This window comes from Pseudocercospora fijiensis, assembly GCF_000340215.1.
Source record: "Pseudocercospora fijiensis CIRAD86 unplaced genomic scaffold MYCFIscaffold_4, whole genome shotgun sequence".
In the NCBI taxonomy this organism is placed as follows: Eukaryota; Fungi; Ascomycota; class Dothideomycetes; order Mycosphaerellales; family Mycosphaerellaceae; genus Pseudocercospora; species Pseudocercospora fijiensis.
This window is the reverse complement of record NW_006921535.1, coordinates 6,065,341-6,091,881: the sequence shown is the minus strand read 5'-3', so window position 1 is coordinate 6,091,881 and position 26,541 is coordinate 6,065,341. Positions and strand designations below refer to the sequence as shown.

At 51.4% G+C, this 26,541-nt stretch overlaps 9 protein-coding genes across 9 annotated transcripts; 4 read left to right on the top strand and 5 right to left on the bottom strand.

Moving 5' to 3' along the window:
- Positions 1–41: 41 nt before the first annotated feature.
- On the bottom strand, positions 42–930 carry MYCFIDRAFT_85090 (uncharacterized protein; the record flags this gene model as incomplete). Its single annotated transcript, XM_007928684.1, has 2 exons — positions 42–372; positions 584–930. The coding sequence occupies 2 exons, from the start codon at positions 928–930 to the stop codon at positions 42–44; spliced, it is 678 nt and encodes a 225-aa protein (XP_007926875.1).
- Positions 931–4,750: 3,820 nt separating this feature from the next.
- On the top strand, positions 4,751–5,235 carry MYCFIDRAFT_85091 (uncharacterized protein; the record flags this gene model as incomplete). The annotated part of the gene is made up of 2 exons (XM_007928683.1): positions 4,751–5,025; positions 5,091–5,235. 2 exons carry the CDS (start codon positions 4,751–4,753, stop codon positions 5,233–5,235), a joined length of 420 nt encoding a protein of 139 aa, XP_007926874.1.
- Positions 5,236–5,264: 29 nt separating this feature from the next.
- On the bottom strand, positions 5,265–6,799 carry MYCFIDRAFT_175133 (uncharacterized protein; the record flags this gene model as incomplete). The annotated part of the gene is made up of 12 exons (XM_007928682.1): positions 5,265–5,324; positions 5,375–5,429; positions 5,465–5,587; positions 5,648–5,851; positions 5,884–6,131; positions 6,156–6,231; positions 6,274–6,378; positions 6,410–6,521; positions 6,551–6,658; positions 6,693–6,710; positions 6,737–6,744; positions 6,777–6,799. The coding sequence occupies 12 exons, from the start codon at positions 6,797–6,799 to the stop codon at positions 5,265–5,267; spliced, it is 1,140 nt and encodes a 379-aa protein (XP_007926873.1).
- A 1,387-nt stretch (positions 6,800–8,186) lies between these two features.
- MYCFIDRAFT_215396 (glycoside hydrolase family 47 protein) lies at positions 8,187–11,707 on the bottom strand. Its single transcript, XM_007928681.1, has 2 exons — positions 10,745–11,707; positions 8,187–10,660 (listed from the first exon to the last, which is right to left on the bottom strand). The coding sequence occupies exons 1-2, from the start codon at positions 11,631–11,633 to the stop codon at positions 8,352–8,354; spliced, it is 3,198 nt and encodes a 1,065-aa protein (XP_007926872.1). The 5' UTR covers positions 11,634–11,707; the 3' UTR covers positions 8,187–8,351.
- Positions 11,708–12,649: 942 nt separating this feature from the next.
- Positions 12,650–14,297, top strand: MYCFIDRAFT_164811 (uncharacterized protein). Its single transcript, XM_007928680.1, has one exon. The coding sequence runs from the start codon at positions 12,659–12,661 to the stop codon at positions 14,120–14,122; it is 1,464 nt and encodes a 487-aa protein (XP_007926871.1). The 5' UTR covers positions 12,650–12,658; the 3' UTR covers positions 14,123–14,297.
- A 1,335-nt stretch (positions 14,298–15,632) lies between these two features.
- MYCFIDRAFT_101330 (uncharacterized protein) lies at positions 15,633–16,394 on the top strand (the record flags this gene model as incomplete). The annotated part of the gene is made up of 2 exons (XM_007928679.1): positions 15,633–16,176; positions 16,240–16,394. Coding segments are annotated over 2 exons (699 nt in total), but the record flags the coding sequence as incomplete, so codon positions are not given.
- A 787-nt stretch (positions 16,395–17,181) lies between these two features.
- Positions 17,182–17,846, top strand: MYCFIDRAFT_135839 (uncharacterized protein; the record flags this gene model as incomplete). Its single annotated transcript, XM_007928678.1, has 3 exons — positions 17,182–17,273; positions 17,340–17,493; positions 17,556–17,846. Coding segments are annotated over 3 exons (537 nt in total), but the record flags the coding sequence as incomplete, so codon positions are not given.
- Positions 17,847–19,957: 2,111 nt separating this feature from the next.
- Positions 19,958–21,223, bottom strand: MYCFIDRAFT_154218 (uncharacterized protein; the record flags this gene model as incomplete). The annotated part of the gene is made up of 1 exon (XM_007928677.1): positions 19,958–21,223. One exon carries the CDS (start codon positions 21,221–21,223, stop codon positions 19,958–19,960), a length of 1,266 nt encoding a protein of 421 aa, XP_007926868.1.
- A 285-nt stretch (positions 21,224–21,508) lies between these two features.
- On the bottom strand, positions 21,509–22,478 carry MYCFIDRAFT_211398 (uncharacterized protein). The gene has a single exon (XM_007928676.1). It carries the CDS (start codon positions 22,165–22,167, stop codon positions 21,646–21,648), a length of 522 nt encoding a protein of 173 aa, XP_007926867.1. The 5' UTR covers positions 22,168–22,478; the 3' UTR covers positions 21,509–21,645.
- Between the last annotated feature and the right edge of the window lie 4,063 nt (positions 22,479–26,541).

Here is a 26,541-nt window from a genome sequence, read left to right as displayed (position 1 = left end):
CACGTAAGGCTGAGTCTGTTCAATGTGACGATACTGCATTTTCACCGTGCCGTACATGTTCCAATGAGCTTCGATATCGTGAGGAGTTCTGGGCCAGACGATGGAGCCTGAGCTGCTGCTCTTGCCACGGTAGAGGCCGAATATGCAGGCTCAACGGTCGTGGTGAGCTTGGGTATAGAGTGGCATTTGCCGCACAGCATCACTTCTTCCTCACGCTCAGCTCGCAGACAGATACGCTTCCACGCTTCCACGATCGATACCGCTTCCATTCGACACATCTTCTGCGACTGAGCGACAATGCAGACTCCGCCAGCCCATCGTCCGGTGACGACAGCACAGGCGATGAGGCCGAGAGCCCACTTGGGCCAGGATCTGGTTGAGTTCATCAGGGATCTCCGAGGGCCTGACAGGTCGCGGGAGCTGAACTCGTGGCTGAAAGAGCTGTGCGAGTTGATCGACGTCAAAGATCACTCGAACACGATCGATGTGAGGAGCCTGTTGTGGACAGGGCAACTTCTCCTGAGCCGCGTCTACTTCCACGGGCTTTTGGACACTGTGCCATTGGTGATGGCACCGGGCCTACCTGTATGTGGAAGAACGAGCGGGTGGGGACATCAAGTGATGATCGAGATTGATCCATATCCGGTGGTTAATAATGGCTGCACTTCGCTTGCAGCCCATATTACCGGCACGCTGCTGCACGAGATGTGCCACGCATTCCTCGACGTGTATAGCTGCGCCAGCAAGGCTTGCGGAGACGCCGAGTGCATGAGCGACCTCGACATGGATTATGGCGTGAAGGGACACGGCCTCACATGGAATGTGCTGGCTGGGATCGTCGGTGACAGAGTGAGAGAGCACTTCGAGGTCCATATATCTCTCGGAGCAAGAGCGTCCAGCGCAGACGAGGATGAACTCCTGGCTGAACATGGCGATTGGCTTGAGGACGAGATCTGGCCGCGTGACTCGCGCCAGTGATCCCTTGCCGATACGCTTTTGACAAATCCTACGGGTGCGGCTATATGTCGTGGGTGAAGGGAGCTGGTCACTCCTGGACCCCGAATGGGATCACAAGTCCTACTTTACACCTCCCCGTGGTTGATCCCGGGCAATGCTGGCGACGTTGCGAGCAGCTAAGTAAAGAGGCAGGCAGTTTTGGGAGCGGACTACAAAGACGCGAAGGTGGACATCACAGCACTTTCGCAATATCAAGAAATTCACCATCGACCCAACTTTCGACCAACCTACAATGGCAACTAGGTATTAAGCAGCGGAATCCGGTGGCCAGCAGTTCATGGAAGCGAACTGCAAGGAAGCGAAGGTGGACATCACAGCACTTTCTTATCATCAAGAAATCGACCATCATCTCCATCTCCGACCAACATACCATGGCAACTGAGTTCAAAGCATCAGAATACAGTGGCCAGCAGTTCATGGAAGCGAACTGCGATCAACGCGAAGGTAAACATCGCACAGCCTTCACAACACCAAGAAATCGACCACAGACTCAGTTTCGACCAACATACAAAGCCAACTGAGTATCAAGCAGCGGCATACAGCGACTAGCAGGTTATGGAAGCGAGCTGCGCTCAGAGCGAAGGACAACATCGTACAGCCTTCACAACATCAAGACATTGATCATCAACTCGATCGTCGACCAACGTACAGTGCCATCAGAGTTCCGAGTAGAACACTACAGCGGCAAGCAGTCTTTGGAAGTGGACTGCGATAAGAGCGAATGTGGAAATCACATACCCTTCACCACGTCAAATGCGTTGATCAACACTCCATCACCCAACACTCTACCATGCCATAGGTGTTGCAACCAGCGCAAGCAGTTCTTGGAAGGGAGGCGACTGCACTGTCAAGACACAACACAAGCATTGTACTATACCAGGATGCGAGAATCCCGTCGTCCGCAACCACACTAACCAGAGACATAATGCAACACATCACCAAAAATGTGAAAAGTGCGGTTTCCAAGGGTCTACAAAGGCTATGAAGAAACACAAAGCCACGTGTATACCAGACACAAGTCAGAACACCATGGATCTAAAGGCCTTTCTTGGTAGTCTAGACCCCCAGCATCGGACGTACATCGATATACCAAACGAGTTGATCGACACCCTGCAAAACCTGCGTGTCCATCCATTTGCCGATGTCAAATGCGTTAATCAACATCCCCACTACCCAACACTCTACCATGCCACAGATGTTACAACCAGCGCGAGCAGTTCTTGGAAGCAGGCTGCGAAAGGAAAGAAGATGAACATTCCGGCACCTTCACACCATCAACACAATCGACCAACGTCTCCGTCATTTAGCGTTATGCGACGCCACTGAGATCAAACTCAGCGGCATCGATGCCTTCAACGTCAAACGAACATCATCGCAGTATCGATATTCTACGCGGCTCACAACTCTCTGTCGGAGTTGGAAGCACGAGGGCCTCCGAGAAGATGGTCATGACGGTTCCGAATCACACCCAATTCGACTTCTAGGTCAATCGGCATGCAGTGATCAGTCATGCTGTGCAAAAGAACTGATTGCCAATCAGTCTCCCGGGCGAACTCAGAAACAAGATCTACCCCGGGGAAACAAGACGCTCGACCACCGAACTAGTCTTCAACCATCGTAGGACGCAACCGAAGTCACAATCAGTTTTCGATGGCAGTGCGCAGAGCGTGCAGCGCCCAACAGCAGGTCACAACATTCTCACGTCCATTAGCGACTTCAAACAGACCCTCGACCAACGACTCAACCATCACATACCATAGAACCCCACCAAGTCAAATGCAGCATTACGTCCCAAGATGCAGAACGTGATGCGGCAAGAGGCGGAGCGCAACAATCTCAGCCTTTTGCAGACTCCAAACAAGCCAATTCCACTAGCAGCTCGAGATTTGACGACAGACAGTGTAACCGAAGTCAAATCTAGCATGAAGTGTCAGCCAAACGAGCGCACAGGAGTTTACGACGCTCTCCCACCCCTTCCCATGGCAACCATACAGAGGCCCAAGCAGCCAAACGCCCAAGCAGACCTGAAGGCCTTCAAGGGGCCAAATGCTGCAGAGACACAGCCCAGCAGCATCCAAGGGCGTCATAAGACCCAAAGGCCAATGCAGGCGTAGAATCAGTGCATCCTCAATCGCAGCCTGGCGTCCTCTTCTTCGGCGGCGGAAGCGATCTTGGCCGAAAGGATCCCATCTCCCAAGCCGCAAAGGCACCGACCTCCCTAACGGCCTGACGTGTCCGACGCACGCCCACCAAGGGCCAAAAAGGCAGAGCGCAACTCTCTCGCGCTCTACGCGACTTCAAAGAGGGCACTCAATCCGCGGCTCAAGATCTGATGACAGACAAGGCATTGGACATCAGACCCAGCGTACCGTTGGAAACACAACTTCTGGAAGTAAGGAGAAGCTCATGAGATCAAGGTCCCGCTCTTTCTTGATGATTCCAGGCGAAGACTCCCAAGCTCAGGCACCATCTCGAAACCCCACAGCCGGTGACGGTGACGGGGTATGGGCCAACACCAGCGCGTCCGACTTCCTGACCCGTGGCACCCAAAGCCTTTCTGCGATCCTCACGACATCACCGACAGAGTGAGGCACTATGATATATACCACGCCATACGCACGATCTCACGGCTCAACATCAACAAAACAGACCACAGAGGCAAGAACGGCATCCCCTTCTCAAGCAAATATATCTGGAGTGCCTTTCCGCCGATGTGTCGAATCCTTGCACAGCTGGGAAAGAAAAAAAGGCTGAAGTGCCGGGAGACGTCTCCTCCATCCTCTCCACCTTGCGTTATGTTCTCCATGAGCATCTCCATCTTTCACGATCCTCGAGGTCATGGGCGGCGAACTCATGCCGCGGTCGGGACCATCGACATTGGGAGGGGCGAAATCTGAGCGAAGAGGCTCATGTGCTTATGAGCCACCTTGGCGAGATGATTGACACCAGGCCTGAGATCTGCAGCACTCGATGGCGACAGCATCAGAGCCAGGCACAAACGAAACTACACCACGGTCTCTGCTCTCCTTGATACGCTCGCACAGTGGCTTCACTCGCGACCAGTGCGAGATACCGTCGACAGATCCAGAGCAGGAACGAAATATGACACATGGAAAATAACGAGAAGCTCACGACATTCATACGCCCAATGCCCGCTGCTAGTTGTTCGCATTCAATGCGTGACGCTGTCATCAAGTCCGAAACGAGAGCAAAGGACGAACCCATGGAACCAACAGAACCAAAACAAGCCGAAGATCGTTTACGCCATCGCCACTTGGAACAAAGGACTCTGCACTCGTACGACTTGGATGGAGTCGAGGTGAGATTTCAATTCACCAGGGAGCAGCAAAGTTTCGAAGCTACTCGCTCATTCACGGCTTGAGCCTCTTCACTGTCAACTCGAGCTGCTCTCGACCAGCTTCCAACAACACCTGTGTAGTTTATGTCAAGGCAGCGCTCACAGAGTATAGCACCCGCTCTTGAGTCTGCTCTATCTTGGAAATCCAGTCAGCTGAGGATATGCCACTGGAAAGCGCGGACAACCTCCATCCAGCTCCAAGGCATCAAAAGTGTGTCTTCTTTACCCACCATCTCTCGACTCTACTACGAAGCCCTCGCATGGTCCCGTCAAAGTCCCCAGCAATCAGCATCGCGTTTGTGCTACATCAAACCCCCCAACCCAAAATGTCACCTTCCGACTCCATCATCAATCCGAAACACCTTCAGGCCCATCATGTCACCCCTCATAACAACAGAAGCCCAAGCCAGCGACCTCATCGTCCAAATGCAAACCACCATCGACAAAACCAAAACCGAACCCACCCTCAACACCGAGACCACCGGCTACGAACGCCTAAACATCGTCCTCGAAGACACTGCAAAGCGATGCAAAGATCTCAACAAGACGGAAGTGGAAGATACGTGCCATTGGCTGTTGAAAGAGTTCGATAATCATAACACGCTCAAGGTGGATGCTGTGGATAGGGTGATGTTGGGACTTCTGGTTCAGTGAGTGTTTCGACGTTGGTGGGGATGTTGTAAGGTCTGGCTGATGATGAGAAATTTTTGACTAGGGTCTGTGAGGAGAAGCTACCGGATGAAAGTTGTATGGTTTTGAAGAAGCGGTTGGTGGAGTTTTGTGGGCAGGTCAGAGCTGCTTCGAATTCGGATCAGAGCGAGGAGGGACTGGAAAACGCGAAAAAAACACATTTTGATTAGAGTCCGCGGAACTTCACGAGAGCCCGGTATCAGGAGTTAATGGTTGTATGGTGGATAACGTTGTACCAATTGTCCTCGTGAGCGGTGAGCTGTCGTTTTCAAATCGATCCTTTCAGGCTCTTCTATAGAGGAATGCAACCAGATCTTCCCCGACCATTTTCCCAAAATTAACAGTCAAATGAGGTACATGCCCACTCGCAAACCAAGCCCGAAGTATCTTCTGTGCAACTTAAGAGCTAGTAAAGCGTCATCCGTGGTCGGTGATCGGATGGCCAAAATTCCCATCTCGAAGGCATGCTCCCAGAATCGTAGGATATCTATTCTCATTCGGTACATCGAGCGGAATCCAGAGCTTCGAAGAACGACAGCGAAAGCTCGAATCCTCCAACTTACTCTAAGCTCCTGCTGCTACCCGGGACCAGTTCGAGCCAGAGCCGATATAATGGCATAAGACCTGAGAGATCCAAGACCGAAATACGTCGCAGGATGACGCGAGTTGCCTTCCGAATACCAAAGAAAGCCCGAATGTTGGGATGGAATGTAACACTCGCCGCATTGATGTAGATTGCAGTCTTGGTCGAGGACAATTAGGGAACCCTGTTCTTCCCAAACATCGCTCACAAATATTGAAATCGCGTTGCTTGTGACTGGAGACCCAGAGCGGCGAGGGAGCTGAGTAAATGCATAAGGTAGAATACGACTCGTCTGCAAATCGAGTAGCAAGGAGAGGAATTTGGCGGCAGAGAGTCGTCAACAGCGTCGGCAGCTTTCTTGGTAGACTTGGCCTTCTTGGGTGTCGACGAAGACGCGGTCGGTGGATCTCGACGCTTCTTCGGCGTTGCCGACTTGTTCTTTTGCGCTTCCTGTGCCTTCGCTTTAGCCTCTTCTCTCTTCTGCTAGGCCCCAAGGTCATTTTCCACCATGTCCAGCGTCTTTGTCTCCTCCTTCTGCATCTTCTCCTTCAATCCCGTATGCAGGTCGTAGGGTGGTGTCTCCCTCAGTTGTCACAGCCTGGGCCCGCCACTTATCTCCTCCAACTTGGGTATGCAGCAGACATCAACATCGACTGTGAGGCCTTCGAAGGAAGTGATGGGTTGGAGTGGCTTCAGCAAGTCAGCAGTGTAGATGGATGCGTTTTCTCTCCTCACATGCGTCATCTCAGATATCCTCGCACATGCGTCCTTGGATAAAGTCGGTAGTGGAATCCTTATAAGCAGTAAAGCTGGTGAAGGCATGTACAGGTAAGATCTCAGTAGGTATTGAGTGCACGGGGAGCCATGAATCGCCTTGTGACACTCAGCATTCGTCTCGATACAGAAGATCCAGATCGAGTTTCTATGCAGCTGTAAGTGCAAGATTTGGAAAGATCTTGGGGAGAAGAGATGCTGCAAAGCCGTTACATTGAAGATGGCCTGTGCAGCAGCTCACACACAAGAAACAAAAAAAAAAACTTCAACATCGAATTGCTTGCTTTCCTCACGCACATCAGTCACACTCTCACTCTCGCCGCTTTCGACCACCAAGCCATTCGATAACGACACAGCACCACCAGCACCAGCACCATCACCATCACCATCACCATCACCAGCAATGGAGCGCGGCGAGCAGATCCGCCTGCCCTTCAGGGGGAGCATGGCACCACCACCACCACCACAGCAGCAGCAGCAGCAGCAGGCACCACGTAAGTGAAGAGACATTCATCGACTCGTTACTTCACATTCCTAACTCGATCTCGTAGCACCAACCCAAGACTGGCAGAGCACAGCCATCACACTGCACCAAGAGCTCGAACGCAGAAACGCCGAGCTGCAGCATCTCCAGCACGAACGCACCGCCCACGAGGCCGAGGCAGCAGCCTACATCCAGCGCCTCGAAGCCGAGAACGCTAGCCTCGCCGCCGGCAACACTCGCCTGGCACGCGAGAACAGCCTCCTACGCGGCGCCTCCAACCGCAGCACCACCGCCAACCAAGCGGCTCTCGACGCTGCTGTGGCTCCTTTCAGGCGTGTGTGGGATGCGGCGATGGAAGTCGCGAACCGCGTCCGAGGCCGAGAGAGGGATGTCGAGGAGGAAGGGGCTGTGATGCGACTCGATGTGGCTCTGCAGCAGAATCGGCCGCAATAGGTGAATGGACTGGAGGAAACGGCGTGAGGGCACTCCGTAATTACACTTGTCTAGGCATATCAACGTGAACCGATGTTTGCCTCTCCCGCTCCGTATTCTTGTCGAAGCTACAGTAGTTCGACATGTTGAGTAACCTGTCTCGAGACCTGGTTCGAGACCTTTGCTGATACTCACATAAAAGTGAAACGATGTTCGCCTCTCCCGCTCCGCATGCTTTCCGGCTCGAAGCTGTTCGAAGCTACAGTGACTCGCGACCTTGAGTGAGTAACATGTATCGACATCTTTCCTAATACTCACATGAAAGCAACCTTAACGATATTCTCCTTATGCGCTCTAGAGCATTGTAGATTCCAAGAAATCCGGCTCAAAGTCAGTTGAAGCTGTAATAGTTCGAGATATTGAGTGATCACCGATATGCACTTGAGAAGCCCTAGAATGTGTCTGCCTCTTCCGTTCGCAGCTCCACGATAATGCTAAGCCCGAGTATTCCACCTCGGATCCGATGTCTGCTGTGTGATTGAGGTCCTATAAGCTAAGGTAAGTGAAATGAATAGAACGCAGTTTTCAACCTGCGGCAGCTCTTCACCTCACCCCTTTCGAGCGTCTGCGTTTCCAAACGTGGGCAAAGACATTTTCTTTGAGGACCTGCGGTGAGCGAAGAAGTATCAGGAAGACATCAGATAATGCAGAATGTGAAGAGTGCATCAAAACACTTACAGTAGACACACTCCAAGCCATCGTTGACATCAAGCGCCTGCATTCAGTTAATATTCGTGCCTTGATATGTGTCGAGAAGGGAGAGAGCGGCGTGAAAGGGTTGAATGAGTCAAGACCAGTTTCAGTGATATTGCAGAAGATGTCTAGAATGTCTAGAATTTGGGTATCTCGTGCTGTGTGCCATGTTGAATTCCAGTACTCCGTGAAAACGCCTGCTCCATTTCTGCCTCATGGTTGCGGAGCTAACACCATTCAGCAACGAGGTAATCTTTGGTTTAGACCATCAATAGGTTGTTGATTACCACACCCATACTCTCGAACCAGTACCTTCGCTTTACTCCTAAGCCAGTGCCGAGGTGAATTTTGTTCTTGCCATCACCAACGCCTGTCCTTCTAGCCTCGGCCAGCCTGCCATCCACGAAGCGACCAGAGGCGGAGGCAACTCGTTTGAGAAGGTCTTCAGCATCGTGGGACATGCTGTCGGCAGTATTTCCAGCGGGCTTCGCAGCGCCATTAACCATACACATTGCAATCGGATGCCTTCGCTCGATGCCTGTCGGGGTAAGCTGAGTCTGATCGAGTAGAGGCCGTATCAAAGTGCCTTCTTGTGAACCTGCATCTTCAGGACCGCTGATGACGATGACTAGCTGAAGCGAGCTTGGGTGAGGTGCAAAAGCTGGAATATTAGCCAGCTTGTCGTTGAAACTACAGCTTCCACGCCTAATGATCAGCACCTGATAGCCTTTTGCAATGGCTGCGGGGAGACGATGGTCACAAAGTTGGTCGTCAAGAAAGAAGATTTTGTCATGCAGGAGTTGTCCAGTGGGCACCGCAAGTGGGTCGATATCCATGCTGGCTGGCGGTGGTGCGGCTCCAGGACCAGTCGCCAGAATTGCGGGCAAGTACTGTCTAAGCAGCGTCGGATTACCATTGGCATCGACTGCTGGAGGACGCGCAGGCTGCGGCGTAGTCGTGGAGGCCGCCGAGAACAGGCTGGAGATCATGCCTTGAAGCTCTTCCACCAGCGAGTCCATGGTTACATTTTCGGACACTTCCAGCTCGAAATCGCCAAAGCCCCCACTGTCGCTTCCCTCAGCTGATATGGGCACGTCCACAACAAGATCAATCATTTCAAGGTCCTTGACGCGAGTGAAGTGCGGATCGGTCGGGCTGACGCCTTTGAGAGCTTCGCCGCTGAGAAGCACTTTCTCATCTCGTCCGAGCGCCCAGTTGGCGATCCCATGAATCCGGAACTCGTCGCTAGCAGGCTGCTCGACTAGGACACCACGGTAGTCTGGGAGCAACAGGCTTTTCGACTCCTGCACCATGTTGATGCGCAGATTCGAGAGCGAATTGACCAAGACACCATCTACAATCTTCTGCAGGGCACCAAGTGAGACGAGCCCATTCTCGGCACCTTCATTTATAGTACTGACCAGATTTGGGAAGGTAAGGGTGCTGATAATTGGGCTGAGTATGGGTGACGAAAGGCCTTTGGCAGGTATCAGGGTTCTTGGTAGAGTCCACGGATAGAAAGTGTAATTTGTCGGGCTTCTCACATCAGCGAAAGATATCCCTGGACTCTCTTCCGACATCTCCGCCAATGGCGAAGAGCGAGCTGGATCTTGTCGGGTCAAGTGCAGAAGAGCCATGGCGGAAGCATGAAAGAGATCATCCCGATTTGCAATGTTGCTCGCAGTAAGTGGCAAGGCAGGAAGTGGTGCAGGGCAGGTTGCGGCAGGCAAGACCTGTTGTCGTTCCCACAAGCGTGTTTGGCGCAGAACATCAGTGTCCTGAGGTGCACGTCTGATGCGGTCTGGAATGATCATCGGATGGCCTTCAGTTGTGAAGACGAAAGGCTTGTCGAGCTTGTTGAGTGGATGGTCCTCGGTGAAGAGCAGATAAAGGTACTTGGCGGTCTCGCCGAGGAAGAAGCTCTCCATGCGATCTCGCTGCTCGCCAGTTGTAACATCTGCCAGGTCAGCCCAGCCACACTTGGTCCAGCATCGTTTCCGAATGTCGCGCAAGGTCATCTCGCCGACGTGAAGATAGTATGGATCTTTGGTCGCTTGATACAAGTAGAAAGTGCTTTCGATGAACTCTGGTCGGCCTACCCAGTGCTTGAAGTTCCGGTCGATGAAATTGCTAGCGACATTGTAGCGTTCTGGCAGGGCTCCGAATCGAGTCCAGAGTGCACTGTACAGAAGATGCGACTCAATTGCCTCCTCCAACTGTCCGGCCAAGACCAGTAAGCCAGGGTAGTATGCGGACAAGTTATCAATCCAAGCGTAGCGTGGCGCACCACTCGCCCAATCGACTTGGCCGTAATACGGATGCTTCTCTTGATTACTGTTGTGATAGACATGGTGCTTGACTGCAGAATGGGCCTGCTCCCAGGCAGTCAAGAAACTCTCTGGAGAATTGGCAAGGTGATCGCTGATGTTGTAAGGCAGGTTCGAAAGCAGAATGTGCGACTTGATAGAATATTCGAAGAACGAGTCGATGCCAGCGCCGATGCCAGATAGAGGAGGGTGTGTCCAAAGGCCGCTTTCGGCGTCGACGCCATTTCCTAAAAGTCCGCTGCCTGTTCACAAATCAGTAAGTGTTGCAGCGCCGGTCGATGCAGCGTTTCCCGGATAGAAAGCTGCTTGTTTGCGGAGTCACTCACCTGAACGCCTGTTCCAAATGGCCCAGAATGCTTTCTTTGCCACATTCTCAAAGCGAGGATCGCCAGTCAGCCTGCTGAGGGTTGTGAATTCCAGGACGAGACTGCCAGCGCCGGCCGCGCAATTCTCAGTCGTGTCTCTTGAACCGGTAGAAGTTCCGTCCAGCCTGCACATTCCATTGTCGGCATGGCGGTAAAAAGGGATACCCGTCCGAAGATTGACTCTCGGATACGGGATGTCGGTCGGCGTGGTAAATGCTGGGAGGAGGCGTGAAGCCAGATCGTAGGCCAGACGCAGAAGTTGGTCATTGTAGACGAAGCCGTTCTTCCATTTGATGCCCGGGGTCCTCCCTGTCTTCCACACAGGTGTGTATCCCTTGATGGGCAGGTCGCCTCTCGCGAACAAATGCGCCGAGAGAAGTCCACCCACCCCGCGAATGTTGGTCTCGAACACCTGGACTTTGCTGTCCAAGTCGAAGCCACACGCTCGCATGCCACACGGCTTCTTCTTTGTGCCGTCGCCATACAGCTCGACCAAGCTCTTGACGGCATTCTGGAAGTCGCGGAAGGGGTGGCGCTTGTCCTTGTTGTCGTGGGGGCCAGAGGCCAATATGGCGAGAGTCGACAGGGAGTCGATTAACGTGACGCTGTAGTTTCCGAGAGGGTCGTTGACTCCGATATCTGCTGGATTGTCGCGATTCCTGGTCTGAGGGCCACACGTGATTGGCTTCAGCTCGTCGTCGGGGAAGGCATGGGACATGTAGTTGTCGAAGCCATGGTAGAAAAGGTCTCGGGTGTCTTGTCGGAGTTGCGAGATTAGGGAGTTATCGGTCGCGCAGAGAACGGTAGTCGCTCCGGTGATCAGGAGCTGGATGGCGAGCCGCATTTGCATTTCCACTCATTGCCATGACCTTGAAAGCACGGCGGAGGAATGTGTGCGTATGTGCGTGCGCATTTTGACATGCAATTGTGGTGGACAGTACAGCTGGCGTTGGCGTTGGCGTTGGCGTTGGCGTTGGCGCTGGCATTTCGATGACCATCCCTTCCCTTCCCGCTTCCCGCGTGCACTGTTCGCAATCCACCGCTTCGGATTCGGCTTCGCACTCGGCTTCGGAGGTGTGCAGCCCGTGCGTCTCGAGATCTTTCCACCCGCTGCAGATTTGAACATTCACTGTCAACTTTCATGTGCATCTGCTCTAGCCTGCTATCACATGCAAAAGAGCGCTTTACGTGGTCGTGGCCTTCTCACTGCGCGAAGTGTAGAAATTCCCTCTGCGCTGTTCCTCTCCGAATATGCTGCCCCGAGCAGCAGCTCTGCGAGCCTCTAGAGCTACCCATCTACCACATCTTCGCCATGCCACCATAAGCGCATCTGCCTCTCCCTCTATACAGCTGAGAACATACGCCTCTTCGAAACCTCCGCGACCGCCGCCGCCGCCGCCACCCAAAGCTTTCAAGCCGGCACCAGCGCAGACTCACCAGACATCGCCTCGTACAGCACTGCCCAAGGATCAGACATGGAAGCCGAATGATGGCATCCAATTCGAGGGCGCATCCTCCACGCCAAGCAGCCCAGGTGCGGCGGCGGCGGCGGCGGCGGCAGGAGCTACAGTGGGCGCTGAATCGCCAGTGCAAGGCAAGAGAACCGTAGACCCAGCATCGACTACCACATCTCCGCTCGAGGGCGATGCGGTAGGCAGCTTGCTTGACAAAGCGCAGGTGGAGAAGGTGCAAGAGCTACGCGCCAAGGGCATGAAGTGGGACGAGATCGCGCTGGAGCTGCAAAAGAGCTTGACTCCAGAGCAGCAGCGCATGTCGCAGAAGCTCGGCCAAATGCACGCAGAGGGCAAGAGTCTGGCGGAGATCGCCGAGGCATTCAAGGTGGAGATGGGCCAGGCGAAGCAGCAAGAACAGCCGATGGAGCCAATGGCGCAGAAGTTCGACGCAGATGAGCCAGCGCCAGGTGGTATCAGAGAAGAGACGCAGCGAAAAGAAGCCGTGGTGGAGAACCAGTCGCAGCCTCCAGAGACACCATCAGCAACAGGACCATTACCTGACCTCCGACATGGTATTCCATCAACTTTTGATATAGAGTTTGGCCAAGCCAAGGCCAGGGCTCAGGAGCAGGATGCGGCAGAATCGCAAGAAGACAAGCTGGATTTGACTTCTTCGCCAGAGGGAACGCGAAGGAAGGAAGGCGAGGAGCGCGACTATGACCGCTCAGCATACGAGACCTCGCTGGACAGGAGACGTGCCCGGCTCGTGAAATACGTGTATGCCTCCATGACATTTGGAATCTTGCTTACCGGCTTCTACCTTTCCCGTCCCTACAGCGCATCTGACGAGCTGCCTTCTGGATTTGAGCCTGAGAACGCTGATGGCTGGTCGCCTGCGAAGATGTGGGCTCGTGCCAGAGCGCGCTTCGGCAACCAGGCCGGCTACTATACCGAGCCGGCTTTCCCTAAGCTTCTCCCAGATGTGCCTGAATCCCAGCGACCTCCATACACTTTGGTACTCTCCCTCGAAGACCTCATGATTCACACCACCTGGGACACCAAGCACGGCTACCGCACTGCCAAGCGCCCTGGCATTGACTACTTCATCCGCTACCTCTCCCAATACTACGAGCTGGTCCTGTTCACATCTGTGCCACGCACCATGGCAGATCCAGTTATTGCCAAGCTCGACCCATACCACTTCATCATGTGGCCATTGGGACGCGAGGCGACCAAGTACGAGAAGGGCGAGTACGTGAAGGATCTCTCCTACCTCAACCGTGATCTCAAGAAGACTCTCATCATCGACACCCATGCGCCTCATGTCAAGAACCAGCCGGACAATGCCATCATCATTCCCAAGTGGAGTGGAGACCCCAAGGACCCGCATACCAAGGACCTGGTATCTCTAATTCCCTTCCTGGAATATGTTGCAACTATGGGCACCGACGATGTACGCACAGTGCTCAAGTCATTCGAAGGCCAATCCATCCCGGAGGAGTTTGCTCGAAGAGAGGCCCTCGCTCGCGAGAAGTTCCAGGCTCAACTCAGCGAAGAACGCAAGCGAAAGTCGAAGTTCTCTCTTGGTAGCTTTGCAGGTGCCTTGGGTGTCAAGGGCGGAAGCGGCATGGGTGGCGGCATGCAGCTCGCAGATGGCCAATCCGTAGCGGAAGGCTTGGCGCAAGGGAAGATGCTGTCGGACCAGATTCGCGAACAAGGTCAGAAGCAGTACGAAGCTCTTGAGAAGCAGATCCGAGAGCATGGAGAGCAATGGCTGAAGGAGGAAGCGGAAGAGCAAAAGAAATTGATGGAAGCCCACGCGAAAGACATGAAGCAAGGTGCCATGTCTTGGCTCACTGGTGGCGGCGAACCCAAGAAGGAGTAGGATACGGATGTTGATGGGCCATCTTCGCTCTTGTTATTGTAGACCATGTGTTCTGTTCTGCTGCATTTAGCGATGGCAGGGATACATGAAGGCGTGTATGCGACGGGAGGCGCGCTGTACAGATTGCGTGGCTGGGTGTATCAAATCCGAATGTACAGCATATTTCGACCTTTTGAAGCCACCTTGGCGCTCTCGACGGCATGGCATGATGCTTTCGAGTGTTAAGATGATGAAGAAGCATGTGCTAGGATGATGCAGACGCTCGAGGCATAGGGACACGATCGTCGCGCTGCCTTGCCTTTCCGATGATAAGGTACGTGTAGTCAAGCCGCCAGATCCATCCCAAGATTCGTATGAGCGTATTGGGTGCAGAGAGCGAGGAAAGGGAGATATCTGGTGATCAGTACGATGGTGGTGGTCATTGTCACTCACGTATACAGCCCTGTCATCCGTCAGTCTGCATCGGCTCCACACATGGTACGACCGTGGTACAGGGTTAACATGTCTTAAACATTTCTTTGTACTGTATATGCATCGTCGAAGAATTTCGCGCATGCACGGGGAGGAGTCTCAACGGTAGAAATGAGTGGTGCAGATGTTCCCAACCGGCATACGAGAAGTGGATATCAGAGTGGAACACGGCCTTATGCATGGAAGGATTTTGGAAGGGTTTGCGGTACAGTGATGGGTCGGCAAGGATGTGGACAGGGAGTTTGTGGAGGGTTGGGTGGGTGCAGATGTGAGCTATCGTTGATTGTGGTACAGTGGGTAGATGGGCAAGACATGGCGTTGTGAAAGTGTATCAGCATGTGCGTTCTGATTGCAAGCAGGAGGAACGTGGGCGTGGGCGTGGGCGTGGGCGTGGACCTGGTTGATCTCCGTTTGGGATTCCATTCACATGCAATCCAATGCAACCGCACAGCAGACCAGAATTTCTCAACCCATTCGCACGCCATCCCATCCCATCCCGTCCCTGTCCCACGACGCAGACGCGCACACGTGTAGCTGGCCCGACCGCCTATTCACTTTGCGAGTCTTTGATTGATCTGAGCCCGGTGTCGTGCATGTGGCTGCAGCTGCTGATCGCTGTCTGACTCGTGTGCGCCCGCCTGCACCTTGCCGTCGTCGTCGTCGTCGTCGTCGTCGTCGTCCATCCAGCGTCGTTTGGAAGCACAACAAACTGTCCCGTTGTTGTTCCCGTCGGCGGCAGAATCACATCCCAGGCTCAGCCTAAGTTATGCCACATGGAGTGAGACGGCGCTGATGTGCATTGTGCACACCTCGCGGCCCATCCAGTGGCCCCTGCACGCCTCGCCTGCCTGCATCTGCAAACCGAATTTCACAGTAACTATTCGTGCCACATCAGCAGTGCCGCCCTTTTTCTACCCTCCCTCTCCCTCTTTCTCCTTTCGCCATGTCCGCTCCACCCCAACCCTCACTCACAGCGACCTCCTCCCTGACGCCCACTGACAACAACGCTGCCGCCGCCGCCGCCGCCGCCAACACGGCTTCCACCTCGGCACATCCTCCACCGAACGCGCCCGACCCAACTTCGTCCTCATTTTCTGCCTCTGCCTCCCCCAAACCGCAAAATGCCGACAAGGGAGGACTCGCCTCCGCCTCTGCCGCCAGTCCCGCCGAACTCTCCCGTCTTAAAGTAAGGCTCAAGGGCGGACTGCGGCAGTTCCCAGATTTCCCGTCGCCAGGCATTCTATTCGAGGACATCATGCCACTATTCAGCTCACATGATCTCCACAGCGATCTCATTACGGCTCTTGAGTACCAACTTGCGGCGAGCTTCCACACGACCATTGGCGAGAAGAGCGAGATCGATGTGATTGTGGGCTTGGAGAGTCGGGGCTTCCTGTTCGGCCCGACGTTGGCGTTGAGAGTCGGTGCGGGTTTTGTGCCTGTGCGAAAACCGGGCAAGTTGCCTGGTGAGACGGTGGAGGAGAGTTATCGGAAAGAGTATGGAGCGGATGCCTTCCAGATGCAGGCTGATGCGATCAAGCCCGGACAGAAGGTGGTGATTGTGGACGATATCATTGCGACGGGTGAGTGGTATACATGAGCTTTGGGCGAGTATCAGCAAAAGTCCAGGCTAATCCATGGTCCAGGCGGCACTGCAGCTGCTGCCGGCAATCTCGTCCAGAAACTCGGCGGACACCTCCTCGGCTACGTCTTCATTATGGAACTGGACTTTTTGAAGGGCAGAGAAAAACTCAATGCTCCAGTTCATACGTTACTGAGTGCGCAGGACGAGGCCCTCAAGGCGCAATAGTTGGGTGGTGCGAGGCAGACAGACAGCTGCCAAGCTCCAAAAACACGATAGAGAAAGAGTAATATATGAGCGATCAGCATCAGGTTGGGCGGCGTGGGCACACTACAAGAAATTGAAGGGGGAGGCGATTTGTTGCTGGGCGCGATGATCTGCGTCCCTCGGATAGTGGTTTAGTACAGGCAGTGCGCAAAGATAGAGCACTGGATATGAAATGATACCCATCAGCGAAAGAAAGCATGCCATTGCTAGCATTTTTTTCACCCAATTCTCGAGCGTATGTTATTAACTGACGAATCACCTACACCCTTCGCCAGATTCTTCGCAACATCCATTGGAACGGCGGGATGCGATCTCAAGATACCTCGAAACGTGGAACCGGAACATTTGTATGCCAGTCGGCAACATCTCCTGCGAGATTCCAGCCGCCAACAGCTCAATTGAGCACTTCTAAGCAAAGCATTCCGGGTCTAGAATAATTACTGCTATTCCAGTCGGTGGTCGGAAGCTTATGTAATACTAGAGCTCACGCAGCTGAACTTGCCGCCCACGGCTTGATCTGTCAGCTAGGCCGACGACCCCTCCTGCAAGTCACTTCATTCATTCGAAGTCCAGCGAAACTGGTTGTCTTCATGGGTGCACATCCAGAATACGTGGACGGGCTGAGGCATTGCGGGGAGTGCGAGAAAGGTAAGGCTCTCCTTGACGTAGAAGGTTGTGTCGTTGGGGACGCATATGCAAAGGCTTCGACGCAACGTCTAAAGCAACAGCAGCTCACGACGGCTCACCCAATGGCATCGATCTCGACACCCATCCCACCGCCCAGAAACTCGCAACAAGAGCCCAAGAATTCATGACCGAGATTCAAAACCTGTACGACCGACCAGAGACTTCCGTGAAGAACCCCTACTGTACCTAGCAGACTAACATCTTTCCAAGCACGCCCGGAAAAGACCTCGAAAGCCGCCTCAATCGCGACTACGGCCCAGGAACCCCCTACTACGAAGACTTCTGCAAATACATCAAACAAGGCCTCGCAGAAGGCTGGGTCGCAACCCACGAAATCGACGGCCCAAAATACCGTCGGGGAAAAGTACGCAAAAGACCCCCTCCCCTCCCCTCTCCATCCACCATACAGCTACCTTATTTTCCCAGATCTCCCTCCCCTCCCCCTCCACCCTCTGGATGTCCCTCACAGCCGTCTACTTCGATTCCCAACCTTCATATTCCGGGCAATACCACCGACACCCGTATGGAGAGATTAATTGTGTTGTTCCTATTGATGAGGGGTTTGAGCTCGAAGGTTTGCCTGAGGGGTTTTGGCAGGGGGCGGGTTGGACGAGTCCTGGGGCTGGGACGCAGCATTATCCTAGGGCGAGAGGGGGAAGGGGTGTGGCGTTTTTCTTTTTGCCGTGTGGGAGGATTGCTTATGATGGTGGAACTTGAGGCGGGGGAGGAGGAGGGGGGGGGGGGGGGGTTGATTTGGAGAAGGAATTATTAGATAGATCAGAAAATTCTATGCTTACCGAATTGAAGACGCATGTCACGAGTGGCGTTTAGGCAAGGCGAAGGCTGGAGTTTTTGGTGGAATATAGGAACAAATACGAGTGCCTCCTCGGTTCACTTTTGCCTGCTAGAATTCTCGATCTCGAACCTCTGCGATTGCCGATGATACAACGAACGTTTGGGAGTTGAAGAGGATACAAGTATGAGGAGTCAGGAGAGAAGAGAAACAATGGAGGGATGACCAGTTGACGGGAACAGTGGCACAATTCAACAACTTGTATATTCAGGTCTTCGTCTGCCCGCCATCAGGTCGTGATTACTCGGGCTCCTCGTTGTCATGGCTGAGATTTGGAAAGCGTAGTTATACGGTTAACATACTCAAGATGGATAAGTATGGAGGAGTGAAGAACGTCAAGCATGCATGCATCCATCTCGAATTTTTTTCACACCCAGCCATCTTCCGTGCAGTCTGGTGATGAATCTCGCAATGCCTCGCTTCTCGTAATCACCTTCTCCCTGAACGCATCAATTCAATACCTCGCCTGGATCTGCCGCCACTCAACACAGCTTGCGATGCCAGAGGTGCCCGGGATAGCACAGCTGAGATTTCAGATGGAAGCTCCCTCATGGACTTCTTCAAGTGACCCAGGCGGCCTACTTGAGAGGATGAAACATTCTCTCTACGCATGCGCCAGCTCTGAGTGTCAGGACGGGCTGCGAAATGCTATCTTGAAGCTCTTGCAACACATGGAACGTCGTGCTTCGCTTCGCAGGCTGGGAAGACTTTTGAGCATCAAAGAAATCCCCCAACAGTGCTTGCCAGCTCCAAGCACTTGGGATGGAGGTCAGCTCTTGCGAATGTAATGTAATCCAAGGTCAACCCACTGGCTGTACTTCTTCAAATTGATCTTTTGTCGCCCGTCTGCACCTGTCAACAATTCAAGCGGCGACGTGAAGCTCACGCAGACTGTTGATCAATGAGGCAAAGCTGACTTAACCTCTCTTCACCCGTTTCAGCAGCTAGCTAGCACAATGGCTCACTCTCACTCTCACTCTCACCTCACTTTTCATCCCCTCGGAAATAGCCTCCCCTATCTCCTGTGAGAATACTCTCCTGTTCAGCCAGCAGCACCACCCCCAGCATCCCAGCAGCACTCCTGGCCAAAATCCAACGCCTTCTTCGCCACCACCACCTCCCAAGCTCTCACAAGCTCCGCCCTGGTGTCCACAAACTCATGCAACTCGCAGAGAACACCGTCGAGTTCATTCGCGAGCCTAACGGATCCTGGTCGAGCGAACGGAGAGACTGTGCGCGCATGGATCGAGCAGGCTCCGCATTGGATCGATCACACGGGCGGGCACGCCTGGTATGTCCATGTAGATTCGCTTGTATGTACGAAAGAAATGCTGAAAGTGGTAAATTTCCGCCCCTTCCCGGGAAAGAAAATGTTTGGGGGGATTCTCGAGGGACTTTTTTTTTTCCCCCCCCCCCCCCCCCCCCCCGAATTTCACTTCGAGCGCGTGTTGTCTTCGTCTGGAGTTGTGCGAGACATCGCAACGGTGGAAAGGGGAACGACGGCCGATTCGAATCAAAATGTGGAGTGAAATTCGATTTTCTGGGACGGGGGGTGAGAGCGCTGTTGGGCATATTTTGAGTTGTTCGCTGCATGAGATGGTGCACGCGTTCCTTGGGATTTATATGTGCGATGGACGGTGTGGGGAGGCGCAGTGTGATTGTGAGGGTGATTATGAGTTTCTGAGAGATTTCGGGGTCAGTGGGCACGGCCGGGCATGGCAGCGTCTGGCGGCAGCAGTGGAGTGGAGAGCGATGAGGCTGACTGGTGAAAAGTTGGATTTGAGGCGTGCTGTTGGGGTGCGGGATGAGATGGCTGGGACTGGGATTCGGCCGACGACAGAAGATCTCGACCGCTGTGGCCTTCGGTTTCGATAGCATGGCTGAGGTGCTAGGGTCAAATCCCGAATGAGAAATGCTGCTGCACAGTCGGAGTTGCAGTGCCGTACGAGCTGAAATCCATCCGCCCAAGGCTTCATTAGATCTTTGAGGAGCTCCCTACCTTCTTCGGCCCTCCACCCATATGTTTGATCCACATCTCATCAACCCTCTGCTTCTCACCCAAAGGCCTAGCCCACCACTCCTCCAACCTCCTTCTCTGCTCTCCATACACCACCAACCGCTCACCAACCCACTCCGCAATCGCCTCCGCCGTCTTGCCAGGAACTTCCATAGGAATCAAATGCCCAACACCTTCAAACGTAACATCCTTCACCTGTCCCTCAGCCTTACCCCCAGAACCCCCAACTCCAATCCCCGTCATCACCGTCTTCTGCAAATTCCTCGCCGCATCAGCAATAAACGACAACTCGCCAAAAACATACAAACAACTAGGCCGCAATTCGGGAAGTCGTGCGTGTACGGCGATGGGTTCGGAACGATAGAAAGGAAACTGATTCGGGACTCGAGGGTCGATATCTGGATGTGTTGCTCGATTTATGGGTTTGCCATCTTCACCATAACCTTCGTAATTCGGTCGTAAAAAAGACCAGACTTCCTGTGCCGGAGGTGTGGATAAACTGACCTGTGGGGGATTCGCATCAGGATGTTGAGGATTCGGACAATCTCGCAGACCAAATCTCACCCAACGATCGAGAACTCTCGGATCCCAGATTTTGTAGAAGGGGGATCTGAGGAACGAGGTTTTAGCTTGGTCTCGAGAAGGCCAGAGGTCGCGGCGGAAAGTGGATTGTTTTGCTGCGTTGGATTTTTCGCCGGGGGTGATTTCTGCGCTTTTGGTTTGGATGACGGGGTCGATGAGGATGATTGTTGTGAAGAGGGAGGGATGGTCTAGGGCTAGTTTGGCGATTTGACAGCCTCCCATGCTATGGCCAATGCCGATGATGGGGCGTGGCATTTCGGAGCGCTTCAGGTTGATCAGGTTCATGAGGTCGCGAGGGTGGTCGTACCAGCCTGGGTCGTTGCCGATGACCGTCTCGTTGAGTGCGTAGCTTGCGGCGTGCCAGGCAGTGTCTGCCACCCATATGCTTCGGATTCGCCATCCCTGTGCTTCTGATCGAGATGCTAAGTCTTCCCAGAGAGGTTCGTAAAGTTCCTTGTTGAAGCCGACTGCATGTGCTGCTATCAATGTGACATCCCCAGGTTCCGGGCTGCGATTGTTTTTTGGGATGTACTGCTTGACTGCAAGGTAAAGAACATCTTCTTCCGAGTTTGCTGTGGCTCGTGGGAACTCGCGTAGGTGGGCAGCGGGCACCTTGTGTTCGATCACGTCGAAGTTGTCCATTAGACAGGAAGCTGTTTGGCTTTCGCCTAGAATATCCCGGTACGAACCTCCTGGTCTGATGTATGAGTTGCGTCCGAGTCGAGTTATGCTGCTCTCAGAAGATGCAATCGGTAAACGTCGGCATGGAGAAGAATCGCAGCCGAGGTAGGGCCCATGAACATTTGATTGGTTTGTTCTGCCCGGTTGAGAAACAGTGCTAGAGTCGTCTATGCTCATGAGTCCTCTACACGAAGACTTGCTACCTTCGGGGACTACAGCATTTCAAAGCAATTGCGCTGCATGTGTGAGTCTGGGGATATTATAGGTGTCGCAGAAGGCCAATCAGTGAAATACAAGCCCGGCTCTTATTTTCTTCGTGCTTCTGGTATCTGCTCCCCATAACCTCGTCGTGCTGACTACTCTCTGCTCCCGCCTAGGCGGCATTACTCGAAGCCTGCCTCTGATGCCCCAAACCCTTCCGCAGCCGTCTCACCGAGTTTGTGTTGCAGACGACACCCCAATAGACGCGACAGGTCTCGATCACATTGAGGCTGGGGTTGCCATATATCCATTCTGACTCTTGACTCTGCCTGTCCTTCGATTGCGCTCGCTCTGCACTTTCCGGCTCTTCCTTGGTCTGCTTGACGCTTGTCTGCTGTGGGAGCTCGTCCTGGGCTTGTTGGATGTGAACGTCGTTGATCCAGGCTTGAATGGGGCCTTCTCCTGTCGTGCTGACGAGCTTGGGCAGCGTGGTTTTCAAGTGCTCGACCACCAATCGACTTTGCCTTTTGACTCTGACGATGAAGCGATCTTCGGGAATCGGGCCAAGGTCTTGATGGAATACCATGGTTGCGGGTGCGAAGAGGTTGCTGCGATTCTTCTCGGGGGTGTCTTCGGGGACAGCGGCGAGTGGATTTCTGTGTGTCTAAGCAATCACAGATTGTATGCCGGCAGCTGCGCAGCATATATGCTCACTCGGGCTCGTCAGACCAGCCCAATCTGTCAATGTGTGATCTTGCTACGTGACCTACTCCCAGACACCCACCCTTTGAGCACTCGCTAAGCCATCTTGATGTAGCGGTCTTGGGCTGTACCTGCAGACCATTGGCGACGTCGCTGGTACGAGAGAAAGCAGGAGGGCAGGTCTCGGTCAGGGTGATGCGTCTGGTCAGAGCATGTCTCCGAGGCGTCCCGGTTCAAAGCTCTCAGTTGCTCTGAGATTTGGAGCAGTCTGCGGCCCTACGCCGCGTCTCTTGAGTGTGGTGTTCTCCATGATATTGTGATGCTTGTTTGAGCAGAGGGTGAGAAGGGCTTGCTTGGGGTGCAGGCGGTTCTTGTAGGGAGGCCTATACATACTAGAGGCTCAATGCGGGGTTTCTTATACCTCTTACCGCTATTACTACCTAATTCTTCGTGTTTGACCTTCTACGACTCGCAATATACTCGCTATTGACTCGTAGAATGCCTCTACGTATCGATTTATCGCTATAGAAGGCTTAGATAATATCTTAAGTCTATAGCGGTACTATACGGGAAGCAATCGTATAGTACCTTATATAGGAGACCGGTTATTAGATATCCCTTAATATACTTAAACGAAGGCTTAAAGAGTAGAATATTAATTATAGCTACTCTACTTACTATTACCGAGTTAACGATATTAAGATACTAAAAATCTAGGTCGTATATACCTTCTACGTTCTACGGTTAACTAATAAAGAGGCGGTTCGAGTACTATAAGCGGATAGGTTTAAGATTAGCTAGCGGAGGTATTAACGGATACGTTAAGAGCTTAGATTAAAGAAGGCATTATTAGTAGATAGATAGATAGAAGCGGAAGAATAGATAGTAGAGGTCTTATAGAAAGAGCTCGAGAAGTCTATAGTAGAGTCCTTTAGCCGATAGCACCTATATACCTATATTAGGTCTAAATACAATATTATTAGTAGAGATCGGCTATATCGTATAGCTTCCTTACTAAATCCTAAAGGGTTGCGAGTCCGCCGCGAGCGGGCGCGAGAGTACTATAGAGCGATTATTATACCCGGCCCTAGTTACGTAATATTAATAGATGCTTACTATAAATTCGAGTATTAGGGGATATAGATCTACGTAGCGATTGATATTTACTCGCGTTATATTATCTAGATCTATATAGGTATTACTAGCCGGATAGCTATCTCTATACTAGCTTAATACCTTATAACGATCCGGAATAGTAGTATAATGCTATAGATTATTCGATTAGACCGTAGGGTAGAAACGATTCTAGCCGCGGACGCTTACTATAAGACTCGCCTTACGACTCGTAGTAACCTAGAATAAGAACAACCGCTCGCCTTCGAGGACTACTTTAAATACGGTACGAGTAAGATAAACTAGCGGATTAAGGCATAGTAGCGTTAGTAAGCACTTGTACTAAATAGCTAGAGGGGCTATTTCTACGAGTTACTACGCGAGTTACTATACGATACTAAACTGCTAGCGGATCGGATTGCCTTCCTTGCAATCTATATACTAATTATACGTTATAAAGTCCTCGAATTTGTTTACCTCTAGAATAGCTATCGTATCCGGAAGTAGGCTAATCGACTATACGTTATACTAGGTATTCCGTATATTCTATACTATTATCTAGAGCTTAGCGGGCATTCTTATTAAGGTATTCCTATACCTAACGGTGCACTTAATAATATAGAGTAAGACCTTTAAGGATTCGGTATATATTAGATTCTATAGTATAGACTCGCTACAGACTCGCTAATAGACTCGCTAATTCCTAGATCTTAAAGCCTACCTACCCGAGGCTACGCTTTCTTAGTATAAGACAGCATTATAGATTTATAGCTTCTCGTATCTAGTAAGTAGTAGCGAGAATAGCGATAATGTAGAGCGCCTTTACCGCTCTGCCTACTTGCTTCTTCGAGGGTTAGCTAGGGAGTATATAGCTATAGGGTTAGAGCCGGAACTAATAGAGTTAGATAAGCTATTAGTAGCACGTAGTTAGTTAGCGGCGGCTCGGAATTAGGAAGCTAGGTTAATTGAGTTTGCAAATAATGTATACTAATCTCCGATCTACGAGCCGGCCGCGAGTATATAGCGAGTCTCTTTTTCTAGTTCGATTTTATCTATAACCGTCTTAAACCTCTACTATTTCTACCTCTATTTATCTAATAACTAACAATGCCTACTAATTAGGGCACCTATTGCACTAAATTAGGCGTCGACTATACAAAGATATATAGTAAATACCGATACTATTTATAATGTAGCCTTCTTAATCCCGATCTACTAAGCGAGCAATTTGTTCGCGAGTAATTAGTAGCCGCCGCTACGAGTAGCTCCGCGAGTACGGTACGAGGCTTTAATACGTTCCCCTCTATACCTAAGGCGGCTAATACTATACGCAATGCTGCTAGTTAGTATTACAAGCTAGCAACTCGAATACTAAATGCTAGATCTCGGAGCCTCTCGCAACGTCTACTAATACCTACTTTAGCTTTAGCTTTATTAGACCTAAAAGTATAGGAATACTATTGCCGCTATTTGATCTATACTTAGTATATAGAAGTTAAGCTTACGAGTACAACTAAGATATAGTTCTATAGTAAACCCGCCCTATATACTACTATTACGGATGCCTAGTCTAACTAAGAATTCCTCGAAGCCGAGATAACATTTATAGACTAGATTATAGACCGGATTGACGCCTACGAGCTACTAGATAGTAGTATTAATCGGACCTAGGACTATTTTAACTACTTCCTCTATATAGACTTTAATCCTATAACTAATTAACTAGAGAAGCTAGCAAGTAAGGCGCTTCGATTACTTAGATAGGCTTTAACGGTCTACAAACTAGCAATAAAGTTATTATTAGTCTACGAGATTAAGCTCTATATCTAGACTAAGCAGGAGAAGTAGTAATAACAAAAGCGGAAACATCGGTTAAGTACTATTACTACGAGTACTAGTGCGAGTAATATAGCGAGTTAGCAAAAGGTAGTTAATAGTATTAAGATTAAGAAAGAAAAGCTATAGACTAAGAAGGTTATCGATACGAATTAGCCGCCTAAGATAATTAACTTAAGCGGCGATACTACCGCGAGTATACCGCGAGGCACGCCTATTCCGAAAGGGTCGAGCAAATTAAAGGATTAGCAACCTACTAATAGATAGGCTAATAGCGGCGAACAAGCTAATAGCGGCGGACAGGCTAATAGCGGCGGACAAGCTAATAGCGGCGGATAGGCTAATAGATAGGCTAATAGACAGGCTAAGAACACAAAGCGCAGTTAACGACTAAAGAAGAAGAGATAGAATAGTAGACTCGTAGTAGACTCGCTATAGACTCGCTCCTTAAACATTATCTACTAATAGCTCGCGATCGCTATTCAGCTATAGCTCCTTCTATATCGTATATACATCCTTAGACTTAATAATAGCCTTATTCTTAAGCTATTTAAACTACGAGAAGCAATATCCTTCTAACTTATCGAACCTAGCTTCTAATACCTTAATCTTTGCCTCTAGTTTAGTATTCTTTGCCTCTACGGCCTCGACTCGCGCCTATATCGCGGCTAGCTCGCTATTTCTATCGTCTTCTTTAACCTCTTCTATACTAGCCGTATAGCTAGACTTGCTCTTATACTTGTAATAAGCGTAGATACGCTCGCCCTTAGCATTAAGTATACGACACTCAAAGTTATTAAAGCGTGTGTAGTAGTAGTATAGCGCTAGTGCAAGCTTACTAGAGTCCGTTTCTATAATAATTCTAGTAGCCTTATATTTCCGTAGTCTATTTAATACTACCTTCTTCTTATCCGGTATTACTATCTAATCGAGTAGCTCTTGCTATATCTACGCGTTATAGTACTAGAAATCGTAGGTATTTATAGTCGTAGGGCGTCGAAGTCTAGAGCGAGTTAGTAGCGAGTCTATAGCGATACGCCTCGCGACTTACGATAAATATTCTCCTCCTCCTACTAGTAAGTACGCTACTAAAGCTAAAGCTAAAGCTAAAGCTAAAGCTAAAGCTAATGCTAATACTAAAGCTAATGCTGCTAAAGCTACGCTAAGAATAAGGTCGCGCGGAATACTAGTTATAGCGGCTACTACTATCGCTATCGGTATCGGTATCGGTATCGATAGAAGAAGAATATTACGAGGTAAGGCGCGGAAGTGTAGCGAGTCTAAGTAAGGTTTGTCGCGACAATAGGTATAGTAAGGTTAGTAAGGAAGGTGCAGGAAGAATAGGAAGCGACAATAGGCAGAAGTGAAGCCATTGAGCCTCTAGTATATATAGAGCTCCGTCTTCTTGCGGATGCTCAGCCGAGAGC

Coding starts and splice junctions, on each gene's coding strand:
- MYCFIDRAFT_215396 (XM_007928681.1), bottom strand. CDS start 11,633: ATGCAAATGCGGCTCGCCATCCAGCTCCTGATCACCGGAGCGACTACC. Junction 10,661..10,744: donor CATTTGGAACAGGCGTTCAG/GTGAGTGACTCC, acceptor ATTTGTGAACAG/GCAGCGGACTTTTAGGAAAT.
- MYCFIDRAFT_164811 (XM_007928680.1), top strand. CDS start 12,659: ATGGAGCCAATGGCGCAGAAGTTCGACGCAGATGAGCCAGCGCCAGGT.
- MYCFIDRAFT_211398 (XM_007928676.1), bottom strand. CDS start 22,167: ATGCTGCGCAGCTGCCGGCATACAATCTGTGATTGCTTAGACACACAG.